Source organism: Tupaia chinensis, unplaced genomic scaffold (genome assembly GCF_000334495.1).
Source record: "Tupaia chinensis unplaced genomic scaffold, TupChi_1.0 Scaffold146177_1, whole genome shotgun sequence".
NCBI classification, from domain to species: domain Eukaryota; kingdom Metazoa; phylum Chordata; class Mammalia; order Scandentia; family Tupaiidae; genus Tupaia; species Tupaia belangeri.
In genome coordinates, this window is record NW_006206032.1 from 1,962,973 (window position 1) to 1,988,178 (window position 25,206).

Consider the following 25,206-nt stretch of genomic DNA (forward strand, 5'->3'; position numbering starts at 1 on the left):
CCCGGCCCCACAGAGAAAAACTCTCAAAAAAAAAAAAAAAAAAAAAAAACCTATTTCAAAGGACAAATCATTCCTCAAATGATTTACCTGAATCATTTCGTAGATAAGATGACATGGCTGGGATGAGGCAGGACTGACTGAGGAGCTCAAGAAGGACAGAAGGAAGGGCATTGCTGTTCTGCCCTTGACTCTCGTGAGATGACGGAGCTTCTCCATTTACTGCACCACTCATAGGATTTATGTAACTGGCCAGAACCTGAAAATAAACATTGTTGAAATTAAGTTAGATTTCAGCTTTACATGCTTTAAAAGCTTACACTTTAGGTTAGACACACTATGTGATTTCTAAGAGTACATATTTCCTACTCAATGTTCATAGTACATTCATTCATTCATTCATTCATTCATTCATTTATTTATTTATTGGAGAGGTTTTCACTATAGGGCGCATGCGCTCGCCAGACAGACAGAGAGAGACATAGAGACAGAAAGCGAGAAATCACCCCCCAGGGGGGACGGTCATGCTGCAATCCCTTCTCCTCCATTCTCCTCTCGGGATCTTGGGCACGCACGCACATGCGCCCAGCATGAGTTTTAAGCCACCAGGTCTGGGACGCGAACCCCGGTCGACTACGTGGGAGTCCAGCGACATAGCCATTATGCTAACTGCTGGTTCCCCATAGTACATTTATTGAAAATAAAATATTTTTGGTTGAAATTTTCAAGTAAGAATCTGCTTGAGAGCGTTGCTAACAAAGGGTGTTATGTATGACTGCACAGAAGCAATCCATCTAAGAACACAAACTTAAAAACATTACAGAAGTCATTTTTTATTATTTTGGGGGGGGGGGTTTGCTATAGGGTACGTGCGCTCGCCAGAAAGACAGAGAGAGACAGAGAGACAGAAAGCAAGAAATCACCCTCCAGGGGGGATGGCCATGCCGCAATCCCTTCTCCTCCATTCTCCTCTCGGGATCTTGGGCACACACGCACACGTACCCGGCGTGAGTTTTAAGCACGCACACGTACCAGGTCCAGGATGTGAACCACAGTCGACTACATGGGAGTCCAGCGATATAGCTATTATGCCAACTGCTGGTCCCAGAAGTCTAGTTTTATTTATACTAAAATACAAATGAATAGATATAGTTCACACTTTAAGGGTGATGGAATCAAAGGACTTTATATTATAATAAAGATATCATTCTATGACTGTTGAAGATACTGCTCAATGATTTGACCAAGCTTAATTAGTTGACACAGAAACTATGGCTAATCTTTGCTTTATGAACCTGCCCTTCTCATTTCTGTGGTAGAAAAACTTCCCATATTGTTCAACTTACCTGATACCAGAAACATTGTAGAACAGCATGAATAACAAAAATGTGAACACACGGGTCATTTTTTTTTTTAAACAGTCCAGGGCTGGGACCAGAAGATAGTGTAATGGTTATATCCCTAGACTCCCACATAGTTGACCACCTGGCAGCTTAATACTCACACTGGGTATTTGTGTGTGCATGCCCAAAATCCCAAGAGGAGAATGGAGAAGGGATTGGTGTGTAGCTGTACTCCCCAGGGAGTGATTTCTCACTTTCTATCTCTCTTTCTCTGTCTCCCTGGTGAGTACATGCACCGTATAGCAAAAATCTCTCTTTAAAAAGAAAACGAAGAAGGAGACCAGCAGGTGGCATAGTGGGTAAGGTGCTGGATACTTCCACATGGCCGACCACGGTTCAAGTCCTGGATCTGGTGGCTTGCTTTCTCACTTTCCATCTCTCTCTCTCTCTGTGTCTCTCTCTGGCCAAAATAAAATAAATGAATGAATAAATAAAATTCAATAGATAATTAAAAAGAAAAAATAAAAAAGAAGAAGAAGAATCCAGAGGGGCCAGCAGGTGTGGTGGTGTTTAAGGTGCTGTTCTCCATGGCCAACCACAGTCTGACTCCCAGACCTGGCACCTTTCTCTCTCCTTCTCTCTAGTAACCACATATGCTCTATGGCAAATAATAAATAAAACTAAAGAAAGAATTCTTTAAAAAGAGTCCAGATACAACAAGAGTCCAGATACAACACATTTAAGATGAGAAAGACTAGGAGGCAAATATGGACTATCTCCCAGTTACTGGATAACTTGGTCCTTCCTTCTTTCATTCCAGTAAAGCAGGTAATAGAAAGGGAAGAAATTTAGTTACAAGCAGGGAAGAGCAATCTTATTCGGTGGTATCTTAGAATATATTGGAAATGGGGAACAGAAATGAGCTTAAGTAGCTGATGATAAGCTGGATAAGTCAGCAATATTTTAAAAAACAATACAAATGCAAACAAAAATCTAACTATTATGACAGACAATCTCAACTTAACAAATATACCTGAAGAAGACAGGTCACATGCTCCTCTTCCAACCTCTGTTTAGTTAAGGCTTGCTCCACATCCCATCCAGAAGCTGTAGAACCCGTGCCAAAGCCAGTCCCTTTGGCCCAATACAGCTGCTGTTCTTCTGTTGATGCTGGGTTATGAGAGCTTGACACCTGCGGCTTATAACAACGAAAAATAAAAATTCATTTCTATTTTGTTGTATTTATTTTTTAAAATATTTACCGCTAGGAATGTAAAGCAGTTCGGCTACTATGGAAAACAATTTAAACCAAACATGGAATTACTATGTGACACATGAATTGTGCAAATGTACATACATATATGAATCTCTCCAAAAGAAATAAAAACTGGTATGTGTACATACACATTCACAGAAACACTATTTGAAACAGCCAAAAGGTGGCAGTAGCCCAAATGTCCACCAGTGGATAAAGAAATAAATATGTACAAGGAGTTTTATGCAGTCATGAAAAAGGACGGAGTAATGCATGCTATATAGATGAACTTCAAAAACATTATGCTATTTGTGGTGCTACTCTAAAAGATATATTTTGAAGCCTCATTTTGGTGCACAATGTGGTACAGGCAACAGGGGAACTGCTGTACAGTGCTGCAGCCACATGAGAAAATTACATTTTGCCGTCCCAGGTCTATCTGAACAAGCACAGCACACCCAAGGGTAGGTGTTCAGAAATGTGATCCTGGCTGGCTACAGGGACTGGGGAAGAGGGTGGCATGAAACATATTCCTGGTTGGCTACAGAACTCAGGAAAGGATTACAGCATGAAAGCTTAATTGAAGGTATCTGAGTCTCTTCCTTTATCTCTCAGAAAATAAATAAACTTAAAAAAAAAAAAAAGAGGAACAAGCTGTTGGCGTAATGGCTATGTCGCTGGACTCCCACATAGTCGACTGTGGTTCAAGACCTGGACCTGGTCACTTAAACTCACGCCAGGCGCATGTGCGTGTGTGCCCAAGATCCCAAGATCTCGCTTTCTGGCTGGTATATAAAAATAATTGATTTTTTTATACTGACCCTGTATATTGTATCCTCACTAAATTCACTCATACCATATACTTTTGTGTTTTCTATAAACACGATCAAATTATATAGATATAAGGAGGGGTTTTTCTTTTTCTTGTTTTCCTTATCGTCACTGCACTGGCTCAAGCCTCCTATTCAATAATACTTTTTCTAAAGCTTAATAAGGGAAAAGAAGGGGAACCAGCAGTTAGCATAATGGCTATGTCGCTGGACTCCCACATAGTTGACCGCGGTTCGCGTCCCGGACCCGGTGGCTTACAACTCCCCCCCCGGGGGGTGATTTCTCGCTTTCTGTCTCTATGTCTCTGTCTGTCTGTCTGGCGAGCGCACGCGCCCTATAGTGAAAACCTCTCCAAAAAATAAAAAATAAATAAATAAAATAAAAAATAAAAATAAAATAAGGGAAAAGAAGAAGGACCACAGTAAAAATTCAGTATATCTTGGAAAATAGGGAAGCTCTTAAATCTTTCCTGTTTTTCAAGTTGGTTGGTTGATACGTGGTTTCACAAAAAAGCCAAGAACCGAACAACATTAATTTATAGTTTCTTTTCTAAATATCCTTTGCTCTACACATAAAAAAGGAGTACTCAGGGACGAGCAGATGGCATAATGGTTATGTTGCTGGACTCCCACATGCTCGACAATATTCTGAGTCCCTAACGGGCAATTTAAAACTCTCGCCAGGCGCATGTGTGTGCGTGCCCAAGATCCTGGGAGAAGAATGCAGGAGAGAGGACTGTGGCATGCCATCCCTCTAGGGGGTGATTTCTCACTTTCTGTCTCACTGTCTCTCTCTGTCTCTCTGTCAAGCACATGTGCCCTATAGCAAAAATAAAAAAAAACCCCCTTAAAGAAAAAAAAAAAAAAAAAAAAAAAAAAAAAAAAAAAGAGCACTCAAATCTCTCAAATGTTAATTACTTAGGAAAAAATGTTATTCTGTATTCCATAAATTAAATTTCATTTTTCAGGGGCCAACAGATGGCATAGTGGTTATGTCACTGGACTCAGATATAGCTATTCATGGCTCGAATCCCAGTCCCGGTGGCTTGAAAATCATGTCAGTCCTGAGTGCATGCCCAAAATCGCGGGAGGAGAATAAAGGAGAGGGAATTGTGCAGTGGCCATTCTCCCCGCTGGTGTTTTCTCACTTTCTCTCACTGTCCCTGTCTCTATATCTATCTCTCTCTCCCCAAAGAGCTCACACATCCTAAGACAAAAATCTCTTAAAAAAAATGTTTTTGAGTGACCAGCAGATGGCATAATGGTTGAATCACTGGACTTCCACGTAGTTGACTGCAGTTGGAGTCCCGGACCCGGCAGCTTAAAACTCATGCTGGGCACATGTGCATGAGAGCCCAGAATCCCAAGAGGAAAAAGTAGGAGAAAGGACTGCTGCACAGCCAATGCCCAGGAGGGGTTGGGGGGTAATTTCTTGCTTTCTGTGTCTCTGTCTCTGTCTCTCCAGTAAGAACACACACCCTACAGCAAAACTCTCCCCCCCGCCAAATAAAAAACAATTGTGGGCCAACGGGTATAGTGGTTAAAGATGCTGGACTCCCGAAAGGCCAACTGCAGTTCGAGTGCCGGGCCCGGTGGCTTACTTTCTCACTTTCTCTCTCTCTCTCTATCAAACTGGAAAATAAAAATAATAATTGATAAAGTTGGGGCCAGTAGGTGGCGTGGTGGTCAAGGGCGTTGGACACCCACATGGCTGACCACAGTTCATGTCCTGGAGCTGGCAGCTTATTTTCTCACTCCCCCCGCAACCCAGCTCCCTCTGTCACTCTCTGATCAAATTAAAATAAATGAAATAATTCTTTAGAAATATAAAGTTAAATAATATGATTCTTTTAAAATATTTTTGATTTTTAACAATCTAAAGAATTAAAATCAAACCTACCTCTGTTTGATTGAGGCTAGAGTTTGGAACTCGTGGAGCATGGTGGCTCAGAGCAGACAGACAGACAAGAATGAGGTGTAGTGCTCCAATTTCTAATGCCATTCGCCTTAGAAGAACACCATCGTCAGTTGTCAAAGGTGTACTGCTGAATAAGCTACGCAGGACATGGAAAGGAAGAGTGGGAAGCACGTTGGCAGATGGAGATTGCAGAATATGACCTAGATTGAAAAGAGAAGAGGACTCAAAATTAAAAGATGAAAACACAATAAGGAACTACATACAAAATCACAAATTAATAATAATACATTTAATTTATTATAGAACCCAAATACCACAAATAGAATATTGATATCTTAAAAATTATTAACAAACAGTACTAGAAAAATATCTGAGACTTCCTTTTGGAGTGTTTTGTAAGTATGCAGACATTGTATCCAAATAACACAAGAATTTCAACTAAAACCTAACCACACACACACACAAAAAAAGGCATTGTTGCTTGGAAGTTTCAACCATGAACAGATAATGAACAAGTAAAATTGTTGTTGTTGTTGTTGTTGTTGTTATTATTTTACAATGTAGTTTTTCTATTAAGGTCTAGCCAGAAAGGAGTGTTAAATAAAAAATTTTAAAAATTAAAAAGAGAAAGAGATGAATGGTGAGAAAACTATAGTAGAAAGGATATCATAATTATGCCTTTTAATAAACATACACTATATATTAGCTAAAAATAGTGTGAAATGACATAAATGAAATTTTTCTTCCTTTTCCATTTAAGATTATGCCCTCTGACTATCACCCCTCTGACTCTTAAAATTTTAAAAATTAGATCAGGCCAGCTCCACCACCTGGTGATTCAGGGAGCCAGATCCCACAACGTGATCACATTGTTCAAATCCAGACCCCATGGCTTGAGAAAATGCAGGGCACATGTGTGTGAGTGCCCCAAATCTCAACAGGATGGAGCGATGGAGAAGGGACTGCAGCTTGACCATGCCTCTTTGGGGCACCCTTTCTCTCTTCCTGTCTGTTTCTCACTCTTTCTGTCTCTTTGTCTCTCTCTCTGATAAGCACATGTATTTTCCAACACATTTTTTTTTATTATTTTTAAATTCAATTTTTAAAATCATATTAGGGCTAACAGGTGACATAGTGGTTAAGGGTGCAGGACTCCCACATGGACAACCAAGGTTCAAGTCCTGAACCCAGTAGCTTCCTTTCTTATTTTCTCTCTCTTTCTCTGTCCCTTTCAAATTAAAAATAAGTAAATAAAAAATCATTATTGGGACCAGCAGTTAGCGTAATGGCTATGTCAATGGACTCCCATGTAGTCGACCGCAGTTCGAGTCCTGGACCCGGTGGCTTAAAACTCACGCTGGGCGCGTGTGCATGCATGCCCAAGATCCCGAGAGGAGAATGGAGGAGACGGGATTGCGGCGTGGCCATCCCCCCTGGGGGGTGATTTCTCACTTTCTATCTCTCTGTCTCTCTCTCTCTGTCTATCTGGCGAGTGCACGCGCCCTATTGCAAAAACCTCTCCAAGAAAAAAATAACAATAATAATAATTATTTTAAAATAAATTAATAAAATCAGATCAAATAATTTAAAATTCCTAAAATATGTATATATAATTTACATAAAAAGCCAAACAACTAAGACTATTTAGTAAGTAAAATTTATAATTTAGTAACAATTACAACAAAAATAATGTAATGTCAACATTAATGAAGAACTCTATCATTACAAAAATACAAGATTAAAAATATATAGTTTGAATATTCAACAAATTCAGTTGTAAAATCTACAAATAAATTCAAAGAGCTTTATTAGAATAAATTATGGAATAGAGTTGAATACTGTATTTTTCTTTTTGGAGAGGTTTTTCCTATAGGGCATGTGCACTCACCAGAAAGGCAGAGAAAGGCAGAGAGAGACAGCGAGACAGAAAGTGAGAAATCACCCACTCCCCTCAGGAGGGATGGCCATGCCACAATCCCTTCTCCTCCATTCTCCTCTTGGGATCTTGGGCACACACGCACATGTGCCTGGTGAGAGTTTAAGCCACCGAGTCCAGGATTCGAACTGCGGTCGGCTACGTGGGAGTCCAGCTATGTAGCCATTATGCCATCTGCTGGTTCCAATACTATATTTTTTTAATGACATGAAAAATACCAACTCTAATCAAAACTATGTAATTTTAAATAACATAAAGTGCTAATTTTCTAATTAATATTAACATAATGGTTATTGAGTGAACAATTGGAGGTAACATCAAATGAAAATCTACTTGCTAGGCAATTCTAACACTCTTTTCTCTTATTAAATAACAAATAAAATACAACAAAAATAATCAACCACAGCTTTCTATCATTATTCTATATTACTTTCCTAATTCTGTTCTCATTAATTTAAAATTTGTTAACATGTCCAATTTCTTAAAAATGTATTTCTTGGCTAGCAAACTGAAAAATCACACCAGGCACATGTGGGTGCCCAAAATCCCAGTAGGAAAAAGGAATAAAGGGGATCTTAGTTAGGCCATTTCCTGGGGGCTGATTTCTCACTTTCTCTCTGTCTCTGTTTGTCTTTCATGGGTATATGTGCCCTATGACCAAGAAAGAAAAAAGAGACAATTCTCAGGACCAAGAGGTGGCACAGTGGCCCACATAAGGAAAATCCAGGTCTGCATCCCAGTACTTCTCTAAGCTGGTGGGCATACAGACTGACGCCCATGATCCAGGCCAGCTGGAACTGGGGGAAAATGGTGGTGTGAGGACCCTGTTCGGAGAGTCTCTCTCTCCCTCTCTTTTTGTCTCTGTCCCTGATGGAACAAATAAATAAATGAACTTTAAAAAAAAAAAAAAAAAAAAAAAACTATTCTCTTCATCACATGACTACTTAGCTTAACATATTTTCATAAATCTTCACTGTTATTAATAATCAAATCTAGGGATTAGCAGGTGGTATAATGGTTATGTCTCTGAACTTTCACAAGGCCAACCGTGGTTTGAGTCCCAGACCCAGAGCCTTGAAACTCATGCTGGACACATATGTGTGTCTATGTGCCCAAAATCTCAACAGTAGAATAAAGGAGAAGGGACTATGCCATGGCCACCCCCTGAGAGGTGATTTCTCATTTCTGTCTCTTCAGCAAGCATACGTCCCCTATAGCAAAAGTCTCTTAAAAGAAGAAGAAGAAGAAGAAGAAGAAGAAGAAATCAAACCTAGATCTTCCAACACTGTTCAAAGTATTCCTTCTTTCTGAAATAACTCATCCCTACCTAAATCCAGTCTATGCTTCAAGGCTCCATGAAAAACAACTATTCCACTTCATTCACATCGCTGCGTAGTAATTAAATAATCAAACACTGGGCCAGTCCCTGGTGTGGTGGCGAAAGTGGTTGGATCTTACCATGGCCAGTCTCATGGCTGGAGTCTCAGTCTCTGTAGCTTGAAAAACATGCTGGGCATGTACGTGTGTACACGCCCAAAATTCCAAAAGGTGGAAAAAATGGGGAAGGGACTGCAGAATGACCATGCCCCGTGGGGAGGTTGCTTTCTTGATTGCTCACTTTCCCCATAGCACACATGCCCTCTGGCAAAATTTAAAAAAAAAAAAAAATCTAATACCTCTTAGCCCCTATAATAAATTATTCAAGTAGAATCAAGCATTTTGTAACTTGCTAAGTCTAGGTTTATACATTCCTCACTGCTATTACTGGAAGACATTAGCCACTTGCGGACAGATTGAAATACCCCTGCATGCTAAATCCCTTCCATGATGTCCAATAATTTTATAAGCACCCAATAAACAATAAACACTTTTTGAATTAATATAAGAATAAAAATGTTAATTCTTTGGTATTTATTTTATCTAATGCTTGAAATAAACAGCCAAAAACAACAGATCATCTAATAGCTTGAATATAAAAGAAATAAATGATAAATAATGGGAACTGACCTGGATAAATTATACATCCTACTATGCACATGTAGATTAATGTAATTAATAAACACTTAACACTTACTTCCTTCTCCATCATCTGTCACTCCCAATACCAATCGAAGAAGACACTGGGCATGTTTTCTCTCTTTCAGTAGTACTTCAGCATAGCCAGGAAGACGAAGAAATAATCCAAAAGCAGCCAATGAATGGGCAGGTATGGGAGACATTGTCTGTACTGCTGACTTAATAGGTGGAGGTTCAGCTGCAATCGTTTCTGGGGCTTCATAAACTAATTCTCCCGACTGTTCAATGGTCACCCATTCAAACTGATCGCTATCCTTTGGCTTTTCCTGGGTCGTAGACGTTACAACTGGAGCACTAACCTACAGCAAGAATAAAGTACTCATTTGGCAATTTGTACATTGCAACATCAGAATCAGCATAAAGACTTGGTTTCAAATGATGTCTTTAAAATATAAGAATATAAGTACTGGGACCAGCAGTTGGTGTGACAGCTATGTCGCTGAATTCCCACATAGTTGACTGCAGCTTGAGTCCCGGACCTGGTGGCTTAAAACTCACACCGGGCGCATGTGCGTGCATGCCCAAGATCCCGAGAGGAGAATGGAGGAGAAGGGATTGCAGCGTGGCCATTCCCCCAGGGGTGATTTCTCACCTTCTGTCTCTCTGTCTTTCTAGTGAGCGCACGTGCCCTGTAACAAAAACCTCTCAAAAAAAAAAAGAAAGAAAAAAGATTCTTCCCTAGAGCCTTCAGAGGGAGAATCGTCCCGTAAACAATTTGTTTTTCGTTTTTTGTTTTTTCTTGAGAGGTTTTTTCGCTATAGGGCACGTACGCTCGCCAGACAGAAAGTGAGAAATCACCCCCCGGGGGGGATGGCCATGCCGCAATCCCTTCTCCTCCATTCTCCTCTCGGCATCTTGGGCATGCACACACACACACACGGCGTGAATTTTAAGCCACTGGGTCCGGGAAGCGAACCGTGGTCGACTACATGGGAGTCCAGAGACATAGCCATTACACTAACTGCTGGTCCCGTCTAAACAATTTGTTTTTAAAGTTATAGTTTGAGTAAATTTCTGAGGGCCAAGTGGTGATGTGGTTAAAGAGGCTGGATACCACAGGGACAAATACATGGGTCAAGACCAGGACCCGACAGCTTTTCAAAACTCGCTTAGTCTGAGTGTGTACATGTCCAAACTACTGCAAGAAGGGAGAGATGGACATAAGGTTGTTATGTGACCATATCCCCCCGTAGGGTGTTTCCCACCTTCTCTCCCTCCTTCTCTCTCTGGCAAATACACTCCCCTTCTAGCAAACAAAAAAAAAGAATAAATTTCTGTTGTTTTAAGAAATCTACTTTATTGGGACCGGCAAGTGGTGTGGTGTTAAGGGTGCTGGACTCCCACATGGCCCGACTGTAGTTTGAGTCCTGGACCTGGTGGTTTGCTTCCTCACTTTATCTCTCTCTCTCTCTTTCTCACTCTATGTCCTCTCTGGTCAAATTAAAATAAGCAAATAAATACAGTTAAATAAAATAATTCTCTAAAAGAAAAAAGGAATCTAGATTATCATAACTACCCATAATATAAAACCTTATGAAGCATAGAAATGAGACTGCTAGGTGTGATATATATGAATTCAAGATAAATGCTACAATGGAATGAGTTTGGGACCTGTGTTCAGTCTTCAACATGTCTCCAATCCCAACTAATTCTCACAAAGGTCTGCACAGACTAGCGTTAAAAAAATTAAATAATGCTCAAAGACTATAAACTAAAAAGTACTTCTGAAAGATTAATATATGTAAATTAAAAAACAAACACCCAAAAATGAAGCACTTTGCTATGGAATGATTTACTGAATTACATGCCTTATCTTACCTGTTGAATTACTTCTGGATACAGCATAGGCAGTCTTTCTGCAATGAGAGCCAGTCCACCCATTCCTGCAAAAACTTGTAATGGTGATTGAATGGGACAGGTTTCAAGTAAAGATTCATCCAAAATCCCATCCATGCACTCATCACTCGGAGTGAGAGCCTCATCTTCTGGACAACTGCCAAGTAGGTCTCCATGGTCTAGAAAAAAAAAATGACAAATAATTGAATACGTAAGAAAAGATCTATTTTTAGAAATCTTTTTCATTTATAAGAACAGGTATTATTTTCTAATCTTTACTCAGAAAAAGCATAAATACCATCAGTTGGACCATTTGTAACCACATGGGAAGGTCCCTAGGTCACATGCAAGACCTCCCTGTACGTGGCAAGTATCTGAACACACGTGCAAGTTAACTGGGGAAGATTAGAGGGGGGAATGAGCTACAACATGCAGGCCCTAGTGGGAATGCCTGTGTGTGTCAACCTCTCATAAGAAATATACTTGAAAATATGCAACACCAGTTATTCAGATATAACTATATTAAAGCTAGATGCTACAATGATATTTAAATAACTTCTGAAACCACCTTCTCTATTCTTAAACTCAAAAGTATGGCTCAGGGACAAACAGAATAGGTATCACCTAGGAGGCTCTTAGAAATGCAGACTATCAAGTCTAACCCCAGACCTTTGATTAAGAAGCTGTACGTTGGGCCAATGAGTGATATAGAGGTTAAGACAGCTGGTTCCCACATAGCCAACTCCCTGGTTCTAGTCTTAGACACAGTGACTTAAAAATCACTCCACAGACATGTGCATATGTGCCCAAAATCTCCAGAGCAGAATAGAGACAGGATTACAACATGGCCAGCCTCCTGGAGGATGATTTCTCATCCTTTCTCTCTTTCTGTCTCTGTAAGACAAGAACACAGAAACTATGACAAAAACTAAAGAACCTGCACTTCAACATGGCTCTGTAAGTAATCTGTAAGCACATTAATGTTTAAGAAGTAATAACCTCTTACAGGATAGTTCTAAGTTATATTCTATATTAAAATAATTGCTCAACAAAGATTCATAGCAAGTAATATACATACAGATGCTCTAAAATATCCAATTAAGAAAAATTGAATGACAAAGAATTCTGACACTAAAAACGAAATGTTAAAATACTACGGTTTAACCTTTAAATATTAAATGACTAATAAATATTTTTAACTATTAAATATTTAAAATATGGTTTAACTCTTAATTACTAAGGAAAACAAAATGATTAGTATAATCAATAAACATTAAAACCTATTCAAGAGACAGCTCCATGGTTCCTGCGATCTAGCCATTTGGGGAGAAAGGAAGATGTCCCACTGATAACTGGGCCTCCAGAATACAAAACTCGCATGAACAGCCCTTCTTCAAGAGACAGACAGCTCCATGGCTCCTGCGATCTAGCCATCTGGGGAGAAATGAAGATGTCCCACTGATAACTGGGCCTCCAGCATACAAAACTCACGTGATTGAACTTCCAAGTTTGGGAAGAAACCGACCATCCACCAGATGACTAGAAATCGTTGCAGGACCACAAGAAATATGGGGAAGCAGGAAAATACCTCTCCCACAAGGGAAAAGGATAGCTCCTCTTTATATACACACAGTTCAATGGAAATCATGGAAATGTCTGATAAAGAATTCAGAACATTCATAATGGCAAAGCTTACAGAGATGGAAGAGAAGAGAGACAAGGAAATGCTGAAGAGAAGGGAGAAAGGAGTTGAAGAGTTCTAGGAGGTGAGGAAATTCATGCTAGATCTAAAAGAGGAATTTCACACTTTACAAAAGAATCAGATGGAACTGTTAGAGATGAAGGCTATAATATAAGAAGTCAAAATCTCCCTTGAAAGTATTAAAAGCAGACTAGATCATACAGAAAATAAAATCTCAAATGTAGAAGAGAAAATTGCTGGCCTAGAAAAATCCACCATGAAGACTGAGAAAATGGCCCAAAAATTTGAGAATAATATGCGAGAAGTACTAGATACCATCAAACGTCCAAACATCCGGATAATAGGCATCCCAGAAGGTGAAGAGACTCATAAGGGCATTGATAATCTATTCCATGAAATCTTACAAGAAAATTTTCCAAACCTGGAGAGGCACTCAAAGATTCAGACCCAAGAAATACAGAGGACCCCAAATAGAATCAACCCAAGAAGATCTTCTCCAAGACACATTATAGCCAGATTGACCAAAACCACAAAGACAAGATACTAAGATTGGCAAGAGAAAAAAGGCAAGTTACCTACAAAGGGTATCCCATCAGACTAACGGCAGACCTCTCATCGGAAACAATGAGAGCGAGGAGAGAATGGGAAAATGTATTCAAAGTATTAAGGGAAAAGCAATTTCAACCGAGAATTCTGTACCCAGCAAGGTTATCGTTCATTTGGGAAGAAAAGACACGAACTTTCCCAGATAAACAAAACCTGAAAGAATTTACCAGCACCAGACCGGATCTCCAAGAAGTTCTTAAGGGAGTGCTATGTCAGTAAAATTAAATGCAGACACACAGAAATAAGAGTTCAGAAACTAAGAAAATGGGCAACTTAATTGTAGGGCCAAAAGCTGGAGTTGAGTATTACATCCCAGATTTCAATCTGGAACATCGAACCTCAACAGATACAGAAGAAAGATTAAGTACATGAGACTGAACTGATGAAACAGTATTCTACGACTTGACTAAAATATTGCTGCTTTTCTTCTAAGCTTTGTTGTCTGGTTTTAAGGACTTTTGTCCTGTCTTCAGCTATCAATAGATTCATGTTCCGACTATTTGAACAGAATACTAACCTGTTTCTAGGCTTTAAGTTTCAAAGAAATATCCTTACCAGTTCAAAACTGCTTTTCTTGAAACCATCGGCTGATCTTGCTATTGAAAGTAGTTAGATTACTTATGATATTGTGTGATCAACGAAATGTTGGGGGAAAAGGAATTGAAGACAACTGTAGACAGCAGAGATAGTGTAATAAGAGAGTGGAATAGGGCAGAGGGTAAAAAAGTATTAAACAAATATGGGGAAGCATGGGGTAAAAAACATATATATGAAAGTAGAAATGGAATATTATGGATGATAACATGCATTATTAAGCCACTATGCAGTATATTCTAGATGGGAAACCACATTTAGAATGTTGTGATGGTGCTCAGGGAATGAATGTAAATTAATAAAAAAAAATTTCAGAAGAAAAAAAAAGGCACTAGAAATACCTATTTGATGACTGCAGTTAAGCTATATAGCCCTAGTTAGGTGCTACTTTACAGTATGTTCATTCTATTCACTGAGGTTTATGCCTAAAGTCAGTCTTGTGTTCATGGATATGTACATATCAGCTGTGCTTGCTATTGAAAATATTTAGATTTATTAAGATATTTAGTGAAACAATAAAATGGGGGAGGCATAGAAAGCAACAATAGATACCAGACACAGTGTGGGAGGAGGGTGGGAGATGGCAGAGGGTGAGATAGGGAATCAAGGATGGGAAAAAAGGCAAAATATACAGAAAACAAGAAATGGAAAATGATTTGTTGACAATAACACATATGTTGATGTGCTTGATTGAGCCAATATACAGCGTATTCTCAATGGAAAAATCTCATTTTATATGCTATAATGATGTATAGTGAATGAATGTAAATAAAGAAAGAAAAAAATGTAATAAAAAAACCCTATTCAACAGTAAATACACGATAAATGTATTTTTTAATGTCCTAAAGTGTACACACATTCACTAGAGAAACACAGAGAAAGAGAGGGAGAGAAAGACTACATTGCAATCCCTTCTCCTCCATTTCTCCTTCCTTTTGGAATTTTAGGCACACACTTACACATACCCAGCATATTTTCCAAGCTACCAGGTCTGGGACTCAAACATGCAGTTAGCCTTGAGGAGATGAAGCTACCTTAACCACCAATCCACTGGCAAGTCAGATAAATAGATAGCTAGACAGACAGACAGACTGACAGACAAACAGAAAGACAGACAGACAGATGCATAATCTTTTTAAAAGAAGGAGAGACAAATGATCCTGATGATAAATTTGGCAAAAAAAAAAAGTACTAAAATTTACTGAAGAATATGAAAGGCTATTAAGCAAAATTAAACTTTAATCATGAGAAAGTATTAAAAAGTTGATACCAATGGTGTTTGGGGCACTGGAATCCCACATTGCCAATCACAGTTCATGTCCCAGACCACTGGCTTGCTTTCTCACTTTCTCTTTCTCTCTCTCATATCAAACTTTTTCAAGTAAATAAAATTAGATAAATAATTCTTAAAAAAAAAAAAAAAACCATGTTCACAATATGAAAATCATTAATTATCTACCATTTACAGTAATAAAAAACTGAAGATAGCTAGAATTTGTCAATAACTGGGAAACATAAATGTTAGTTCCCCATCTGAGAAATTAGTCAGTAAAAAATTACACACCTAAAAATATTAAATGAAATATATAGGTAAAAAAATAAAAATGTAAGAAAACGACAAGCAATTTATATAGCTCTTAGAGAAATAATGTTAGTGGGGTTGGATGGTGGTGTGGGGGTAAAACACAATGCTCTACAAGGCAGACTCACATGGAAAGATCCCCAGCTCAAAGCCAGAGACCTCTCTAAGTACACCATGCAAGCATGTACTCATGATCCAGGCAGGCTAAAGGTAAGAGTGAATCATGGCATCAAGACCCTGTTGGGGATACTCCGTCTCTCTCTATCTCTGCTTATCTGATTTATGGAATAAATAAAACTTTATATAAAAAAAAAAAAAACAATGAATGAACGTGGGACCAACAGTTGGTGTAATGGCTATGCCACTGGACTTCCATGTAGTTGACCGCAGTTCAAGTCCTGGACCTGGTGGCTTAAACTCACACTGGGTGTGTGTCTGTGCATGCCCAAGATCCTGAGAGGAAAATGGAGAAGGGACTGCGACGTGGTCATCCCCCACCGGGGGAGGGGGGAGTAATTTCTTGCTTTCTGTCTGTCTCTCTCTCTCGTTCTGTTGAGTGCACACATCCTATAGCAAAAATCTTTCTCCCAAAAAATAATAATAATAAAATAACTCAGTCTTAAGGAAAAATGACATCTTGTTAAGCCAATATAATAAAAACACAATTCAATTAAGTTATTAGTTATAGAAATCTTAATCTACTCATATAACGAACTGTAATATTTTAAGAAGTATTACACACATACCTTTCTCAGGATGTAGTCTTTTGAAAGAATCTGTTTTTGACAGACTTGGATCTGTGATAACTCTTGATCCCAGTTTAACAGTCAGATCTATTGAGCGGTAACCTTGAGGAAGTTTTCGGTCATATAGGAGAGTTAAAAGCTGGGCAAGTGTCATTTCAGCTGGTAATGGCTGGCCTAAAAGTTACAAAACTAAGTTAAGTCTGTAATCCCAAGAGAGAGGTGTTTACTTGGTTTGATTTACTAAAAACAGACTGTTTTTTAACTAAATTCCAAACAAGAGTTTGAGCTGACATGAATCTGAAAACGAGTTATGATTGGCCATTTAAATATTTACAAAATTCGAATTTATTTCTGATGTGAATAATAAGATGTATAGAAAGTATTCATTAAAGTAGAAAGGAATGAGCAAAGAAAAGAACAAACATTCCCATAAATCTGGTGTTGGCCATTTTTTTTTTTTCCCATGCAGGGCCAAATAATAAAAATGGGCAATATAAAGCTAAAAAGAGAAACCCATTCAAAGTTAGTTGGCAACTTGACTATATTGATAAAATGACAATAAAAAGGAGATGACTTTTACCAGTGGAAAGCATACTGACCAAATAATGTTTTAGTTGAGAACACGCTACCCACAGTATATCTGTGAGACCCACTGCTACAAAATTTGCTTCACATGGCTTCCTCTATTAACTTGTCACAAACTCTAAACATTTAATCAGTAATTTATGGCATACAGACAGAAAACTTAAGAAAGTCAAATAGAAACATACTTTAACTTGATACTGTTAAAAAGGATGTGCAATAGTTACTCTCCATTTGCTCTCAATTCTCTTCAAAGAAAATGGATACAGGGAACCAGCAGTTAGCAAAATAGCTATGTCGCTGGACTCCCACGTAGTCGACCACGGTTCGCGTCCCGGACCCGGTGGCTTAAAACTCACGCTGGGCACGTATGCGTGCGTGCCCAAGATCCCAAGAGGAGAATGGAGGAGAAGGGACTATGGAGTGGCCATCCCCCCAGGGGGTGATTTCTCGCTTTCTGTCTCTGTCTGTCTGGCAAACGCACGCATCCTATAGCAAAAACCTCTCCCCCCCCAAAAAAAAAAAAAAGAAAATGGATAGAGAAAGTCTCACCAAGTCATTTGTCTCATCAACTGCACCTGACCAAACGTGATTCTGGAGATTACACATCTGATTTATATAGTTTGAGACTAAAATTTCTTTCATGTTTACTCAGGTGACTATTACCTGCCAGGAGTTTGTGAAACAGATGAAACACTGGAACAGTAATTATTTTGTTGGCAGTCTCTGCTCCTGAAGAAGTACTTCCTATTTTATCAGGTATAGTCCTCCCCCTCCTGGATGGTGGACGAGGTGGTGTAGCGGACACAGCCCGTTTAGATTGGGATTTTAGTCCTAAAAGAAAACAATCAGTAAGATTTTATATAGCCAACACACTAATATAAAGTAACAGTGTGTTTCTAAAATAGTATACACTCCTAGCTAAGGCCAAAAAAAAAAGTTGATTCTAATCCAGTATCTACTCTCCTAATTCTATTTGATATATAACGCACTATAAATAATTTTGGCTTTGCATCTGTAACTAGCGTCCAGGAAAGTATAAAATATTGCTAACTGCGATATCTGAGATACAGATAACCTCCCACACAATAGAAAGCAGTTTTGTACAAGTATGTGTAGAAATCTTGAATGCTTTATTTTTCTCTGAGATACATTACACCAATACAAAGGTCTCTTAATTGAGAGTAAAGCAAGACATGCTGAGTTCTCGCTTCTAAGCTTCACTTCTCTCACCTGTGTTAAGGATTAACCTTTGCAAATTATCAGTTGTCCTTGCTATTTTTCTTCTTCTTTCTAAACCTAATACCATACACTGATTTTTTTTTTTTTGAGAGATTGTCGCTATAGGGCGCGTGCGCTCGCCAGACAGACGGAGAGAGACATAGAGACAGAAAGCGAGAAATCACCCCCCAGTGGGGATGGTCACGCCGCAATCCCTTCTCCTCCATTCTCCTCTCGGGATCTTGGGCATGCCCGCACACGCGCCCGGCGTGAGTTTTAAGCCACCGGGTCCGAGACGCGAACCGCGGTCGACTACGTGGGAGTCCAGCGACATAGCCATTACGCTAACTGCTGGTTCCCACCATACACTGACTTCTCAGACAATTATTTTAACTCTTTTTTTCTAATTTTGCTTGATAAATACAGTGTAATATGAAACTGGTGAATATATATTCGTTTTGTTTTGTTTTAAAAAAGGTTATACAAAAATCCCTTAACACTTAGTAGACTTGAAAAGGTACAATTCACCTGGAGTCAGCGTGCTCTATCATGTTTAAAATTGGAGTATTTAAACTACTCAGACATGCCCAATACCTGATGAAATACAGTAAGCTTTGGACTATCAAGCATAATATATTTCTAGTATCTTTAAACCTACTGTTAAAACATCATTACAAGTCAGCTGTTTACTTTTTAGTACATTTTATTACATGAAGTTCAGGAAAATATAAATTGTTATTTATTAAAACCCAAACAATATCAGGACTATAAAAAAAGAAAGCATACCAGAAGCAACAACAACACTGTAATTGTCCTGAAATCCATTTTCCGCCTTAACTTTTTCTTTCTCTTCATGGTTTTTCTTTTCTTTGTCATCTTTTTGTTCACTGATTAGTTTAGCTGTGATACTTGGAGTATCTGTAAGAAAACATTATCTAAAATACAGTGTTTTTTCAAATTGTTAAGGAGGGAAGCAGTAAGCAATTTGAGGAAATGATATATTATCTCTAATACTGAGGCAACAGACACAAATACAAGAAATGTTGTTAAGGCAAAGCATGATGGTCGATCCTTGCTGGCATCAATGAAAGGGATGTCACAATTCTTTAGCCTGGATTTAAGTTCCAATCCCTAGGAAATATTCGATACTTCAATAATATTATTTCAAGGGGCGATGGAAAACTATAAGCATAAAAATATGCTTCATTTTAGGCATAATACAATATACTTGATCCTGTATCAAATTTGATGTTCATGATGTGGACATTTAGAAATTATTATTTAATTTTGAGTGAACAGCCTTAAAATGGCTATTAATACAACCTGCAATTGGCAAATAGGACTTCAGGACTCAAGCTCAGGCCTCACTCTAAAACATCAATGTGCACTTCTACTTAAACTATTAACGGTAGCATGAAGAAAAGCATTTCTCTTATAGAGAACTCCTGCCATGTTATTTTTATTTAAGAATAAAATATATATGCTAGATAATAAAGTAATGTGTTTCACTACCATTTTGCAAGTAAATACCAGGGGCCAGCAAATGGTAAAGGTGACAAACTCCCAAAGAGCAAACCACAGTTTGAGTTCCAGACCTGTTGGCTTGAAAATCACACTGGGTACATGCGTGTGTGAGCCTAAAATCCCAAAAAGATAGAGGAGAGGAGACTAAGATGTGGCCAATCCCCCTGGTGAGTGATTTCTCACTTTCCCTCTCACACACACTCTCTCCAGTGAGAGCATGCACCCGATGGCAAAAACCTTAAAAAAAATAAAGAATACTAAGAGGGTCACCAGCTGGTGTGGTAGTTAAGGTACTAGATCTCACATGGCCAACTTCACAGTTCAAATCTCAGACACAGTGGCTTGAAAAAACATGCCAGGGGGACCAGCAGTTAGCGTAATGGCTATGTCGCTGGACTCCCATGTGGTCGACTGCAGTTCGCGTCCCGGACCCGGTGGCTTAAAACTCACACCAGGCGCGTGTGCGTGCGTGCCCAAGATCCCGAGAGGAGAATGGAGGAGAGGGGATTGCGGCGTGACCATCCCCCCTGGGGGGGGTGATTTCTCACTTTCTGTCTGTCTCAGTCTATCTGGTGAGCACACGCGCCCTATAGCAAAAACCTCTCCAAAAAAAAGAAAAGTAAAAAAACATGCCAGGCAAGTATGTGTACATGCCCAAAATTCTGAGAAAAGTATAAAAGAGAAGGGACTGAGGCATGGCCATCTCCTCAGAGGATGATTTTTCACTTTTTCTCTCTTTCTGTTCTGAGCACACACACCCTATGGCAAAAATCTAAAAACATAAAATAAGAATGAATACTAAGGGTTTTCATAGATAGTTATTACTACCTGAATTGATGCTTCTTTCATTGTTTTGACATATAATAGGCCATTTAAAAAAATAATAAAGTAAATGAGTGGCCATATGATGATTTGATTTAGCCATTAAGTAATTCAAAGCCAGAATAACTGTTTTGTAATTAGAAATATTTTCAACCACATATGACTGGTACGTATTCTCTTTCTATCCCTCTATTGTTTTACCATTATAATCCAAATTATTTGATAATATTAAAAAAGGTTGAGATAATAAGATGGTAAGAAAGCACCTTTCAAAATACTGCATAAATCATAGTTTTGGGGTTTTTTTTTCAAATTTTATTTACTTTAATTTGACCAGAAAGGGACGGGGAGTGAGGGGCGAGTGAGAAAGTGAAAAAGTAAGTGGGACTCGAACTGCCATCGGCTGTGTGGGAATCCAGTGTCCTTAACCACCACACCACCTGCTGGCCTACCTACATCATAGTTTTTTAAGAATCTAAAAATAGTGGGACCAGTAGTTGGCGTAATGGCTATGTCGCTGGACTCCCATGTAGTCAACCATGGTTCGAGTTCCAGACTCACTGGCATAAACTCACGCCAGGCACGTGTGCATGTGTGCCCAAGAGAGGAGAATGCAGGAGAAGGGATTGTGGCATGGCCATCTCCCCGCCCCCCCACCAGGGTGGAGGGTGATTTCTCGCTTTCTGTCTCTCTGTCCCTCTGTCTTTCTGAAGAGTGCACATGCCCTATAGCAAAAACCTCTCAAAAAAAATTTACATACTATTCAATATAATCAGATGTTCAACTGATTCCCATTTATTCACTTTTATCTCAAAAAAGAAATCCTAAAACTAAATGGAGTTCAAACACTATAAGATATCACTAAAAACAAGTTTCTCAACTTCCTTTCTCAAAGTGCTCTTGTTTAGGCTGTCCCCACAGCACAGTATAAGTGCCATGCACTGGAAGCTCAATTCCACATGGCTGCCCACAATTCACGTCCCAACCCACTACCAAGCGTGTGTGCGTGTGTGTCCAAAGTCCTGATAGGATGGAGAAATGGAGAGAAGAGGATTGTGAAACGACCATGCCTCAATGAGGTGTGAGGGGTTTCTCTCTTTCGTTCTCTCTGTCTCTCTCACCAGGGTTCATACCCTTTGGCAAGTAAAAGAAAAATATTGCTTTGGTTTGGCATTCTCTACTTCTGGTACAGATGGAATAACTGGGACAGATTCACTGTCCACCTGAAACAACCAATCTTAGAAAAATATCAAAAATAATAGTTTTTAGACATAGAGCATCAGGTAGGGCAAGGAAGGGCAGTGATGCCTGGGTGTGCAAAAATAACAGAGGTGAGCTTTTAGCACTGCTCTTGCTTCTTCTCTGGGGAGATATGGCCATGCTGCAGCTTAGCACTACCCAAGTGTCACCTTCAGCTGAGGACACCAGCTGGGAATCCAGGCAGACAACAGCAGTTTGCTCCAGTCCCAGGGTAAATTACCAAGGAGGAGAGATTTGTATAGAGCTCCAAAGGTCTGTGGAGGGTCTCTTTCAAGTCTTCAATGTGCACCACCAAGCACATGTGTGTGAGAAAACCACTGAAGGCCTGGAAAAGTATCCCCACAAGTGACAAGGGGAACAACCCCACCATCTCAAATGGTGGATGGAATACTTCGCTTTCCTAATAAATTCATGTGCTCAACAGTTTCCAAACTGGACAACGCAGATTTACAAAAGCAGGTTCACAAAGCAATGAACTGTTTTCAAGTAGCATACTAACATTTCAGGTAGAAAAAAATTATGTACATGTATTTATTTATGTATACGTATCTATTAGAATACAAAAATAACAGTGCCCCAAACAAACCACCTAAATTTGCATTGTCTGGTATCAAATAAAATTTTTCAGACAAATAAAGAAGAATATACAATCCATAAACAGACCAGCAAATTTAAGAAAGCTGTAGAAAGCTTATATACTTTAAGGACAAGGAAATACAAAAAGAAACAAGTTAGCGCCAGCAAGTGATGTGGTGGTTAAGGCACTGGATTCTCACATGGCCAACTGTGGTTCAAGTACCAGACTTGGCAGCTTACTTTCTCTTTCTCTCTCTCTCTCTCCAACAAATTGAACTTGTAACCGACTAGACACTAAAGAGGAACAGATTATTTTTGTAGACTAAGAAATAACTAAAAATGTAAAAAAAAAAAAAAAACAGAGAAAGAAAGACAAAGAAAAAGAAACAGACTGTGGGTGAGTTGTGGAACAACTTCAAGTGGACTAATATATGAGTCACTATAATCACGAAAAGAGAAGAAAGAAGGTGAGAGAAAAATATTTGAAGAAATAATGACCTAAGCATTTCCAAACTCATGAAGTTATTAACTCGCAAATTCCAAGACAATCAACAAACCCCAATCCTAAGATATGTGAACTATAAAACACACAATAATAAAATTACTCAAAAGCAAAAATAATGGGGCCAGTGGGTGGCATGGTGGTTGGGATGCTGGACTGCCACATAGCTAGCTGTGGTTCTAGTCCTGGACCTGGATCTCTCTTTCTCCCTCTCTCTCTTTCTCTGTCTCACTCTCTCATGAGTACATGTACCCTATAGCGAATTTAAAACTACTACTACTACTAAGTAGAAATAGATAAATAAATCTATAAAAAAAAAAAAGAAAAAATACTAAACACATAAACTTAATTATTTGAAAGCAATGTCATCAAAAGCTATTAGAAATGGGTAAAATTACCAATTAAATACCTTTGAATTATAAGATATTATATATGCTTATATACTATGGACATACATATCATAAAACTTGGCTAAAGATCATAAACTTACTTTAAAGGAATAATGCTTTGCTAAATTAAAGGTTAAATTCAGCACATATGATAAATTTTGATGTCATGTATTTTTTTTTTTAGAGGTTTTTGCGATAGGGCGTGTGTGCTAACCAGACAGACAGAGAGAGACAGAGAGACAGAAAGCAAGAAATAACCCCCCTGGTGGGGATGGCCACGCCGCAATCCCTTCTCCGTTCTCCTCTCAGGATCTTGGGCATGCACGCACGCACACGCGCCCGGTGTGAGTTTTAAGCCACTGGGTCCAGGATACGAACCGTAGTCGACTACATGGGAGTCCAGCGACATAGCCATTACACTAACTGCTGGTCCTGAGGTCATGTATTTTGAAAGCAATTATTTTTAAACTTTTATGTAATAAAGGAAACTATCTTGTAAAATATTCCAAATGATAAAATATGGCATTTTTTATTAGCATTCTTTAGCAGTAAAAATGAATATAAGTGTTAAACTTCTAGTTATTTTCATGTAGAATACAAACACTTTCACATGTCAAGTTAAATGTATGAAGTATCAATAATCAAACTTATTACTCTTCCACGCTTCATCTTTTTGTTTTTCAATTACCAGAGGACGGTTGTGTTTGAAGGCTGGGGAGGTTCATACAATGGGGGCATGGTAACACAAAAAGCCATTCTCCAGCCCATTAGGATTTCGGGTGCATGCCTGGTGTATTTTTTTTTTTTGGCAGATGTAAACTATTTATTGAATATTTGCCACTAAATATTGTTAAATACATTATCTTGCAGCATACTGCTTTCACATTAGAATGTCAGAAACAAACACTAATATTTACAATGCTTTTAAGGAATGTTATATAATGACACATTAAGCCGTAAATTTTTTTTGGCTTATAATTCTTAAAAGAATGATAATATAGCAAAAGTGATGCAAAATCTTCAGTGTGAGGTTATGATTAAGCTACATTTTACAAAAATATGGTGTAAGATGGCAACAATCCCATTCAACATCCTGAATTAGATCCCTTCAGGAGGGATTGATAATTTATATAGTCAACCTTTAAAATTTACAGGTAAAGGCAGTCCAGTACTGCCACTGAGAAGAACATCTCTTAACACATACAACTTTCAGGCCACAGTTTTGAAGGTCTGAAGTATGACGTTGGTTTGATGAATTAGTCGGTTGGCACTTTAAAAAACATTTATTGCCTTGCCATCTTTAAAATTTGTTTTCAGAGTATCACTGAAATTTCTGGAGTACTTTACAAATTCTTTCGGTGTTACAGTGCTCTGCGATTCTGGTATCGGTATTTCTTGAAGACATTATTCACTGTATCAAGAAGTTCTTTCAATGTACTAGCTAATATTCCTGACTGCCTTCAGAAACCTCGCTCTGTCAGGGATCTCATCTTACTGAGATTTTGTTTGAGTGCACGTGCCTTTCCATTTAAGTCCTGGAATTCTGGCTCTGGTCATTTAATCATATACTGTCCTACATCTTCAATTGCCATACGAGGAAGGGACTATCAAGTTAACTTCTACACTTTTTTTCTCTAAAATTTTCATTATAGTGTCTTGTGTGATACCTGGATTTTCCTTTTTGGCCTTAATGAATGTGGTTCTCAGCGTCTGAGCTGCAGACAGACTTACGCATTCTGGCTCATTAAACATAAGATACACGACTGAAGAGAGGGGCAGAGAAACCACGGAAGTGGTCTCAGCTTCTTTCTTCATCTCTTCCATTGTCATCCTCATTCAAAAGCCCACTCTAGTAGAAAGAGCAGTGCTAAAATGCAGAGTAATCTTCATTCACTGCAGTATTTCTTAT

At 38.7% G+C, this 25,206-nt stretch overlaps 1 protein-coding gene and 1 pseudogene across 1 annotated transcript in view; both read right to left on the reverse strand.

The window, feature by feature from the left end:
• The window catches only part of BIRC6 (baculoviral IAP repeat containing 6), a 266,821-nt gene that overhangs the window by 69,344 nt on the left and 172,271 nt on the right, over positions 1-25,206 (reverse strand). Inside the window, exons 59-66 of the mRNA XM_006168813.3 lie at positions 19,011-19,142; positions 17,670-17,837; positions 16,422-16,595; positions 11,174-11,370; positions 9,354-9,654; positions 5,326-5,543; positions 2,374-2,538; positions 88-256 (exon numbers count right to left, since the gene is read on the reverse strand). Coding sequence (XP_006168875.1) covers positions 88-256; positions 2,374-2,538; positions 5,326-5,543; positions 9,354-9,654; positions 11,174-11,370; positions 16,422-16,595; positions 17,670-17,837; positions 19,011-19,142 — 1,524 coding nt within the window. The remainder of the gene's footprint in view (positions 1-87; positions 257-2,373; positions 2,539-5,325; positions 5,544-9,353; positions 9,655-11,173; positions 11,371-16,421; positions 16,596-17,669; positions 17,838-19,010; positions 19,143-25,206) is intronic.
• LOC102503251 (programmed cell death protein 10 pseudogene) lies at positions 24,507-25,133 on the reverse strand (annotated as a pseudogene).